We start from the raw sequence: 10,603 nt of genomic DNA, 5'->3' as shown, positions 1-10,603 counted from the left end.
TCTTTGTTCCAGGTCTAGGTGGGATTGCTCAGGCTGGCAGCCCCCTCTAGCCCTCTTCAGGGTATCCCTAGCAGGTACTGAAGGTGCTGCACTGTGCAGTGGGGTTGTCTGAGTAAAGTGGCAAGGCTTGTAATGCAGCAGGCCTCCTGGGGAGGGAGAGAAAAAAGTCCATGCTGTCTTGCAGCCATGAATTGTAGCCAAGGTTCTGAGGGTGCTCAGAGCAGCAGCAAGACACCTATCTTTCAAGTCAGAGGGAAGGTTGAGGAAGGAAGGACAAGTAAGAGATGACAGCTGATGGTGTAAGAGAAGAATCTCTAAGGCTGCAGAAAGTGAAGGGAGAAGCCATCAGGGAGCCAGTGGAAGCGATGAGCCATGCATCCTACCTAAAGTTGGGGATGGGGAAAGGATGGGCACAGGGGAAAGACATGTCCTCCCATTCTGGCTGGCTTGAGAGAGGTCTGCTGCTGGAACCAAACTCAGCAAGAGGGTCCAGATATAGGTATGCTGAGCATATATACTTACGAGTTTCCCTTTCCAAGCTTACCTCCAGGTCCAGCAGTGTTTCCAATTGTTTTACAGAGTCTTTATATCAGCAACAGATACAGCAGAAGCAGAAGCATCCAGTGATAGGCTGGAAGGGATGAGGACACTGACCCTGCGTTCAGGTTCACCAGCTGCAAGTTAGTCCCCCTTGTAATGCTGAAATCTGTAGCAGAACAGTGAGAGGCTACCAGAACAGGGAACACAGCAGGGAAGGCAAAACGAGCATGCATACTTATTCCTCCCCATTTTCCTGAATATTGATAAAGATAGACCCTGCGTTCTGTCCTTGAGACCCACTGCTGTGAAGCCCTCGCTGTAGAAGGGCTATGACCCTTCTCATGTAGAACAGGAAAAGACAGAATCATAGAATCACAGAATCATAGAATGGTTCGGGTTGGAAGGGACCTTCAAAGGCCATCTAGTCCAACCCCCCTGCAAGGAGCAGGGACATCTTCCAGCAGATCAGGTTGCTCAGAGCCCCCTCCAACCTGGCCTTGAACGTTTCCAGGGATGGGGCATACCACCTCTCCAGGCAACCTGTTCCAGTGTTCTACAACCCTCATTGTAAAAAATTTTTTCCTAATATCTAATCTAAATCTATCTCTCTCTATTTTAAAAAGCCAGGCTTTTTGGAAAGTTTGCTTTCCTGTGAATAAGGTGGCCTTTTAAATAAAGGGAGTGGCCTGGAGTCAGTGTCATTAGTAACAGATAAAGGGGCCTGCTGGTTTGGTACACAAAAGGGATCTGAACTGAACTGGCTAAAGAAAGTGCCAGAAGTTGGGGGATTTTGTTAGTTCTTTTGAAGTGTGTCCGTCCTTCCTTCCTTCCCGTTCCCTATCAGTTCTATCCCTGTGCCAAGGGAGCCATCGTTACCATAAAAATAGTCTGAAATAGCAGGACCAAACACACCCTTTCCTTCATACCAGGGACTTCAGTCCCTGACTTGACTGAAACCGCTCACTGACAGAGGGGAGGCGGTGCTGGAGGAACCCAGAACGCACACGGATGCGCTGTTTAAACCCTCTTCTCCCGCGTGCCTGTGGTCCCTGCGTGGTGTTAAACTCTACCTGTCACTTTGATGTCGCCTGTAGCCTTGGCAATGCTGTTTTCAATCACACAAGTGTAGGTGGCATTAGCAGTAATGTTGTGCAGAAAGGAAACCACTTTCAGAGTGATGTTTTCAGCGTTCAGCTCATAGCTGGTGTTGGCAATGTGAGGAAGGTACTCCCCGGCATCGCTGTAGGCTGTCCAGTGCACGGCGGGTCGAGGGAACCAGCGTGGTGCTTCGCACTGCAACATGTCCCCACTGCTGCTGTTCTCCACGTGGACCTTGGGGGTACTGAAGGCTTTGGGAGAGAAAACAGGGAGAGAGTCAGAAAACAGCAAATGTCCAGGAACTGGGCGTGAAACACTCAACTGCAGCTGCTGGTCAGTCCCAAGTATTTCAAGAGTACGTGCTGCTCAGCACCGCATGCAGCCAAACAAAACACAGAGGCTCAGACAGAGGTCTGTATAGGTTGGGCTCAGGGGAATGACTGCAGGGGAGCTAAAGACTTCTAGGACAAGGCGGTTCAGTTTGACAAGGTCTGCTGAGGTCATGGCACAGCTTCAGTGTCTTTAGCTAATTCTCCTTACCACTTACAAGCTGGGTCCTAGGCTCATGAACTAAGCATTTCCCAAGAACTCCTGGACATCCAGGCTCCCAGGGGAGACGGGGCTCAGGATCTGGCCAGCCTGAGACTGCCAGTGTCTGCCAAATGCCCGGCTTTTCTGTGCAGGAACTGCAGCCAGCACAGCTCCGATCACTTCTGCTGAAGGTGGGTGACTAAAAGGAGACACTTGCTATTGCAGGGAGACGCATGCCAAAAATTATTGCTGTTATCAGAGATGAGGGGGAAAAGGAAGATGACTCACCCTCTCCACTGACTGAGAAGGGAGCCTGACCAACACCTACTGCTTTGTGATGTGGCTCTCATGGAGCTGCAGCCAAGCGAAGCTACATCTGCATCTGCTGGGGCTGAGGGCAGACTAAGGTGTGGCCTGAGCTGCAAGATTTATGCCCACATCCCTGGATTAAACAAAACTCTTAAAGCCCATTGCAAACTCAGCTGTGTTTTAAAGCCAAGACCATCTCAAATAAAACTTTGTTAGCCTTGGTCTCTGTATATTCATTGAATTTCCCACATGGAGATATATGAAGAGAAACAAGAGCTTTTTAGGAGAGCAGAGTTCACTGATTTCAGTGGAAATAATACCTAATGCAGCATTTCACGTTTTCTCTGCCTTTTCTGTGTGGAGTACTTTAAATACCAAATCAAGCAACACAAAGGCAGACAGATTCACAAGGCTTCAAGGAGGGATAGGAGACAAAGTTCCCGTGGGATTTAAGCACACCTCAGACATGAGCCAAAACTCCCTGGCCTTGCTGTTGCCTACCATAGTTCCAAGCAGTTCTTCCATCCTTGGCACTGCAAGATAAGGGGGCCTGTGAGCCCAGCACTCTTTCTTTTACTGCTTGGGAAAGTGCTTCACATAGCAACAGGGCAGAAAACATGCTTTTGGTAAGAAATGGGAGACTGTGTGAAATGATGGTGGCCAGACATTCCTGCAACACCAGCTCCCGTATTGCCTTTCTGTCCCAGGACGGGATCCCTGCAAGTGACATGGGGAAGTGGCTGTGTCTCCAAGACATCTGTCACAAGCTTCTGCACAGAAGCTGGTGCCCACCTCCTGGTGCTTTGGCTCTGCTGGGCCAAAGGAGAAGACATGCAGAAAAGCAGCCTGTCTCATTCAAGAGCTCTGCTGGTTACTACCGTCCTCCCATGACTGGCCTGAAGCACAGAGGAACTGTATGGCTGGCCTCACCACATAAGCAGTCACCCATCCTAAAACAGTATTTCCTTGACTTGGAGAGGTCTGAGAGTTTTTCCTGTCTCAACATGAGCTCAAGGGATCAAGGGATTTGCTGTGACCTCAGGGATGCCAGCAAAAGCCAGCCAGAGAAACACCAACACTACCTACCTGTGCAGACTCATGTTATGCGTATCGTATAGTCAGTGTAGCTCACCACAGTTTCATTAGAAAAACTCAGAGGTGACAGAAACGGGTGAAACACTGCTGAGTTCAGTGGGAGTGTATGGCTTTGTGCCAGTGGTGAACACGATGGCCAAGCCCAGAGGGTTCAGAAGAATTAAGCACCCGCAAGTGAAAATTCGTCTGTGTCTGTGCGTGTTTTGAGGTTGACTCCTAACAAGGTGAAAAATTAACTGTAGCAAATACGTAATACTTCAGATAACTATGTAATGGGCAGTTTGTTGCTTTGATAGTCATTTTAAAAAACTGAATACTTTAGGAAAAAAAATGAAAAAATATATTAGTCTACAATTTTTACTATGCAGTACTTCTCCTGGCTGGACATGTATCTTAATCTAGAGATAAAAAGCTATCATTTTATCTTTAACAGGTATAAAACCTGAATCTTTATAAGATCCATTAACTACTCCCATTCTTGGGGGTTCTTTGTAGTCGGTGAAGTAGCTGGTACACGTGGTAAATAGAAGAAAAAGGACAACTGAGTGTATTAAAATAATAATTTCTGGAACAAGGATGTGGAAAGAGCAGGCAAGGCCATAAACACCTCTGGAAAAGCCAAAAATAACCCAGTTCTACTCAGGGGTTGCTGAGCCTGATGGTGGCTGCTGGAGGGGCAGGCGCTGCCCACACAGCCTCTAGCATCAGTGTAACCATGGGTAGGTCCAACCAAGCCACATTAGCCTGTGTTTTGCAGCAGGATTTTCATCCTTGTACCCCTCACCTCCTGTCCTGTACTGCAGCACTGCTGCCCCACTCCCTCTGGCCGTGGTGACGAAGCACTGGTAGGTGCCAGCATCAGAAAGCTGCACGTTCCTCAGCTCCAGGGAAGCGTTGCCGCCAATCACCTGGTCCGCAAACACCGCTGTACGGCCCTGAAACAACGCATCTTGCTCTTGCAGGTGGTCCTTCCCACCTTTAAACTCGTGAACCAGCCCTGCTACTCCCGTCTTGGCCCACTGGATCACTATGCTGCCCATCCGGATGTCGGGCTCGAAAGTGCAGCCCAGGACGCTGCGCTGGCCAATGTTCCCAGGAGACGTCAGTGCCGTTACGCTGATGGAGCGTTTTCCTGCAAGGACAAAGCAAGGTGGAGTAAGAAAGGTGAGGTGGTGAGTGCATAGCCAGATCGCTGTCATGCACCAACCCCAAGGCTGAACGGGCACCAGCACATCACCAGGGTACCAGGAGCAGCTACCAGTGCTGCCAGCAGAGGTCAACTCCCATGGCCTGCATACCAAGATAAAGCAGAGAAGCATTTCTTCAGCAGGCAGCATGCTTCAAAAAGTAGCTCCTCTTATTTGTTTGAGAAGAATTTGAATGATGTTTTCCATTGAGCAACAGAGCGAGCTGAACATTTCAGTTGCTAACATGCCAGATAACTAAAAACAAACAAACAAAAGCCTTAATTTCTGCTGTGAAAGCATAGGCCAGGAACTCACTTCCCGGGGCAAAACAGAGCTGCTCCACAGCACTGGGGCCCACTGACCAGTTTTTGCAGAAATTAAGAGCCGATGCAGATTTCCTCACTCAGCTCTGAGTGCCAAGTGCTGGTGTCTTCTAACCCACCCTGAGCAAGTGTGTGTGTGTGTGTGTGTGTGTGTGTGTGTGTGTGTGTGTGTGTGTGTGTGTGTGTGTGTGTGTGTGTGTGTGTAAATCTCTGCATTATTTACAACCTACAAGAGCTCACAATCTCCAAGGAGCCCCTTGTGGTTTCATGCCACAGGGTGATACCTTTTTGAGGAAGGCCAGAACTGAAGCCACCCATGCAGTCTTAATTTAGCCATCTGGTACGTAAGCTTTATGAAGTGAGTCTTCGTTAAAGGGTCGTAGGTGGCATTTCCACACAAGATCACACCTCATCCCATGTGTAGGATGGAGACAGGGGGTAGCAGTAGGGCAGAAGTTCATCACTGCGCTGGTAACAGCAAGGAATCTGAGCAATCACATACCTGAGACACCAAACCCGATGATCAGGGCAATCACCGCAGCCAGGATGATAATGACTGTAGTCATGCTATTTGGGGAAAAAAAGAAAGGACAACATTACCGGGCAGCCCACCTCCTTTCACACCATACACCTACGGTGCACATATGCAGAGCTGCTGGCAGGAAGGAGGTCAAAGTGGATAAGCTGCAGACCTAGAGCAATGTGGACCGGTGAAGCACATGACCACAATGACCACAGTAGTGATGAACATTTGGGTGAGCACTCATCATCAAAGGAGGGGGACCATGTGGTGGAAGGAGAGGAGACCCTTTGGGAGGAGGCAGCGGGTCCCAGTGCAGGATGCTCCTCTCTACATCCTCCAATGCATAAGCGACCTGGGTAGTCCATGCTGGTACTTGCAAGGGACCAGCTGCCCAGAGAGGTGAGCAGAGCACTGAGACGGGCCCTTGACCCCAGGAGACATCCAGTATGAGCCAGGCAGTGGGCAGGAGGAGGCTGGAAACAGGGTCAGATCTGTGACTTGGCTGATTTGGAGATGTGCAGACATGGGTAAGTGGCTGTTGAATGAGAGGCTGAGAAGAAGATGACCACTTATCACGCCATACAGGCACAACAGCCCAGCAGAGGAGGTGACAGGCAGCACGGCATGAAGGAGCACATCGTCTCACCTCTGGCACAGCCCTGACTCGAACAGACCCTTAAGTGTGGCCTAGTGCAGGCTCCCAGTGCAGCTGGTGGAGCTGTCACATGTGGTCTTGGGCACATTGTCACATGGACTGGGGGTTGTGCCAGTGACTTCAGTTCCTTGCTGGACAAAGCCCTGAAGCAGCTCCCCACAAAAACCCACAGGTATATCCCAAGACAAACAGCTCACGTGCTGTGCCTGACAGTCTCACAGGCTTGCTGGGCTTGGCCCTGCTCAGGACTGCCAGAGGAGAAGTCCTGAGAGCCGCAGGAGGCCCTCACAGGAGACTTTTCCCCTTCCCCAAGCCAGCAGGGCAATGGAGGGAGCTGTGCTGTGGGAGGAACAGGCACCAGCCACAGCCACCACACCAGTGTCCAGGACTGCCAGCCCAGGGCTTTTTTTGCTCTGTTGTCCACAGAAGCTCCCAAGCTGCCTCTTCCTGTCTCATCTCCAAGTAGGACCAGGCTGGGAGATGTCACAGCCCTCCCGCTCACACAAAAATAGCAACTCTTCTTCAGCAGCGTTTGCCAGCTTGCAGCACACTCCTTCCCAAGACACCGGGTAGTCTTCTGCACAACAGCCCATCGGCATCCCTACAAGCACACTGCTGGTCCTGACGTTAATGTGTGCCTGCATCAGTTACTTGCACAATCGTGCCTGAATCACCACAGATGCCAGGATTAAAGGGCTGATACGAAGCTCTAGGGAATTGCACCATATGAACAAGCCCCTCCTGCAGGGAGCAGGAGGGATGGAAGAAAGGGAAGGTGAGCTGAAAGAGGGGATGGAGACCAAGGGAGACATTGCAGAAAGCTTCCTTGCCCTTTCGCTACCTCCCTTCCATCCTTATCCCTAAAGCCAGTGGAAAGTTCTCTGAGGAAGCCCTGCCTGCACATGCCAGCACGCTCAGGAGAAGGAATCAGAACTGTGTATTTCATCCTTAGTGTGCCGTAAGTCCATGTAAAGGCTCGTACGAGTTCATAGTACATTCACATCCATACCAAGCCCTTCCTGCCTAGATGCACTCAGAGCTGAGAGGTGTCATGCATTTGGCTTCCTCCCCATTCTCACCGTCTTTCAGTCAGGACAGCAGATCTCTACCTGATCCCTGCTGATGCCCTGCAGCTGCAGTCACAGCGGACCCCATTAAAGAGAAAGTAGCAGATATCCTCCAGCCGTGGGCATCGGGCAGCCAAGGACCCATCACCAGCCACCACCTCCCCTGGGGGCCTGCAGGATGGGCACTTTGTTTGTTGGTTCATGCAGACCCTGCAGCGTGACAGCTGCCAGCGTGACAGCTCCCAGCGCAGATTTGTCATATCCCACAGGGCTCAACCCCAAATCCCTCAGGGTCTTGGCCTGGCTCACCATGGTACAACCCTGTCCTTTCCCATTCCAGGGCAAATACTGAGCCTCCTGCATATGCTGAATAATATCTACCTCCTTGAGGAGCTCCATCAGTTTCTATGGAGCTGATCCCAGAGTGAGATAGTTGCTATAAACTCAGCCAAAGTTGCCATGATCAGCCTCAGCTCTCATGCCTGGAAAGCACGGGCTCAGACCAACAGCACAAATGCCTGGAGCAAATGGCAGCCACGCCGTCTCATAGTGGCTGTGACTCTCCCTCATGCCTCTAGATTAAAATCCTCCTTCTCAAGAGTGGGCAGGGGACAAATTGCTGGGAACCAAGGGATGCTGCCTGCAGGTGACGGAGGTTTTCGTTGATAAATGCCAGAGAGGGTATGGCGGGGGACAAGTAGCCAGGACACCTTCCTGTGCAGTCCCTGAATGCTTCAGATGCCATCATGCTTGTCCCCGGTCCTCAAAAGGTGGTGTCCTGAACACCACCTTCGCCCTAGCACTGTGACAGACAAAACTGTCCTCATCTCACTCACAGACAAACACAAACCAGCACTAACAGGTCAGTACCAACACTTTTTTCCCTCCCTTGCTGGCATTACCTGCCCCCGTAGCTGCAAAGTTTTGCTAACATTGCCTCCAGAGAGGTGCTTCCCACCCCTGGTTCAAGGCAGCAGCAAGGGTGACAGAAAAAGCCACTTGTTTGTTACGGGGGGGGTGGCATTTTGGGTACACAAGATGCCACTGCCCACTTCAACACCCCTTGCCAGGGACAAGAGGAAATCCAGCCCTTTGGAGTTTCCTCTGCAGAAGCTGCGAGATCCAAGAATCACAAGGGCCTTAAAAATATTCGCCTGCGAGCTCTCCGTTGAGTGGATCCAGAGTGCAGTGTAAACAAGAGGAAGCTGGCAACCCAGCCGCATGCTGACAGTAGATGTGTTTCACAACAGCTCAGTCTAGCAGATCAAGCAAAAAACAATTTTTTGTGCATCAGCACCCCTTGTACTTCCAGCGTGTCAGAGGCATGGAAACAGGCTGACGCAAACAGCTGGGGCTGAACAAGTTGGAGCCCTGATGCCATCGTCGGTTCTCAGCTGCTCTCCGCGCATCCTGCCCTCTTTTCTGTGGTCCCGTTCCTGATCAGCCAGATGAGGTTTTGCCTGCAGTTCTGAGCAGCCTGAATGCTGCGGAGTGTCACCCAAGGACAGAGAGAGGCTGGCAGCCCCGCCGTGACAGGCAGCAGGGGCTTAATCCTCCTGATCTCTAGCTCCTCACAGAGTAAGCTTTCCCTTGGGAATGGGCTTAGAGGTGAGAGGATCAAAAAACCTGGAAGATTAAGAGATTGAAGGTCCCTTGCCTTCCTCCTTACATCAAAGCTTAATTTGGAAAAGAAATAGCATGACAGGGGTAACCCAAAATGAGTTGTTTTCCATTCCAATAAGGGATTGCAAAGCTCAACTTTTTGCAGCGCTTCAGGTTTGGTTTTTTTTTTGAGTTGGTTTGGATACAAACCTCCCACTGCTCCTCTGAAGCTTGGTGGAAAACTCACCCCTCTCTCTGAGCTATTTCTGCAGTTCAAAAATTAGCCTGAAGAGGCCAACGGCCTTGAACAAGCCTGCTGCTTCCAGTAATCTGCTGCTGTCTGGCTGCGTGCAGCCCCCTGGGGCGGGCCAAGGCACTGGCAGAGCCGCAGGATGGTTCTGAGAGCAGCGAGGGGTAGGCGTTCATGTTGTCACACCCGTCAGTTGTTGCATTTCCCTGACAAAAGCCAGCTGGGCTGCCTCTTGAGAATAACAGAGCTGGTTGTTACACACATTCCAGACGCATGAGGAATACCATGCCCAGTGGATATTTAAACTGTGTTACATTATGTCTACCAGTGATCTCACTTGGATCAGTGAAAAGGTGGAGATAATATTTCTATTTAGTTCTTCCTTGATGGTCCAAGTGAGAAAGCTGGAGCACAGCTCATGCATGAGAGGTCTCTTCTGTTCACATGTGGACTGTCCTTCTCCCTGATGCCATTTAGCTTAGGTGGGACAGATACTCTTAACAGCTGAAGCCGTTTTGACAGAATAAATGCAAGCAGGGATGTCTCACACACCTCACTGGAGCCCTCGCCTCCATCCAGTCTGGAAGAGCCCACACATGGGATGAAGAGACACGGCTTCTTGGTGGCCCTGTTCAAGCAGTCAGGTTTAGATTCAAGCCCAGTCCATGTTCATCAGAGGCTGAAGCAAGTTTGCCAACTAATTTAGCCCTCTGTTGGGGGTTATTTTCAACTAATCAGGAGAGATATGGATACAAGGTAGATCTTTTTATGGCCTTCCCCACAATACTTCTTTTTGTGCCTGTAGTTCACCAGGACTTGGACAATAGCTCCAAAGGAAGCAGGCTCATTGAAACAAGAGGCACAAAGCATCTAGTCCATCTTCCCAGCTCTTACTCCTAACCTGCACAGCAAGAAAACTTACTGCAGGACAGCTATTGCCCTTCTGCCCACAGCATGCTGATGTGATGGAGTCATGAGCAACTGCCTGAGGGCCAGCAGAAGGAACGCGGAGCCTTCCTCAAGTCATTGATACCCCAGCCTACAACAGCAGGAACACAGAGCGTTTCTCGAGCCATTGATACCCTGACCTACCACAGCATTCAAACCTGAGGTAGCATATTCCAGCCATGTACAGTTTCTAGGACACACATCTCCATCCTGGCTATGGCTGATGGCCTGCACATGGATGTCTGTCAACTACACGGCCTTATGGATTGTATAAAAAAAAACTGTACCAATATTTAAGTAGCCTGGGTGAGTGCAGTATAGAGTCGAGATGCAAAGAGCAATTGTCTTTAAAGCTCCTGGCAGCAGACTGATACAGCCAAGCCATCTGGAAAGTGTAGTTCCCTCCCTCCTCTCTCCCAAAGCAGATGCAGATAATACCATACCTCCAGAAAATGACCTGGCCTTGCGATGCCAT

At 50.4% G+C, this 10,603-nt stretch overlaps 1 protein-coding gene across 2 annotated transcripts; it reads right to left on the bottom strand.

Moving 5' to 3' along the window:
* On the bottom strand, positions 1 to 10,603 carry VTCN1 (V-set domain containing T cell activation inhibitor 1). Of its 2 annotated transcripts, none has more exons than XM_010121299.2 (5): positions 10,572 to 10,603; positions 5,586 to 5,650; positions 4,358 to 4,705; positions 1,611 to 1,889; positions 1 to 727 (listed from the first exon to the last, which is right to left on the bottom strand). In XM_010121299.2, the coding sequence occupies exons 1-5, from the start codon at positions 10,601 to 10,603 to the stop codon at positions 585 to 587; spliced, it is 867 nt and encodes a 288-aa protein (XP_010119601.2). In that variant the 3' UTR covers positions 1 to 584. The 2 variants fall into 2 exon arrangements, with proteins under 2 accessions (XP_010119601.2, XP_086616888.1); XM_086760762.1 differs by having other exon boundaries at positions 1 to 706.

This window comes from Chlamydotis macqueenii, chromosome 1, assembly GCF_036417535.1.
Source record: "Chlamydotis macqueenii isolate bChlMac1 chromosome 1, bChlMac1.mat, whole genome shotgun sequence".
Taxonomy (NCBI): domain Eukaryota; kingdom Metazoa; phylum Chordata; class Aves; order Otidiformes; family Otididae; genus Chlamydotis; species Chlamydotis macqueenii.
This window is presented reverse-complemented; position numbering and strand designations above follow the sequence as displayed.

Bases quoted from the DNA above. Each gene is read 5' to 3' on its own strand.
- VTCN1 (XM_010121299.2), bottom strand. From the start codon at position 10,603: ATGGCATCGCAAGGCCAGGTCATTTTCTGGAG. The intron at 1,890-4,357 runs GTGAGGGGTACA...TCTCTCCCAAAG, and splicing joins GCTGCAGTACAGGACAGGAG to CCTTCAGTACCCCCAAGGTC. The intron at 728-1,610 runs GTAGAGTTTAAC...CTGTTCTGGTAG, and splicing joins AGGCGACATCAAAGTGACAG to CCTCTCACTGTTCTGCTACA.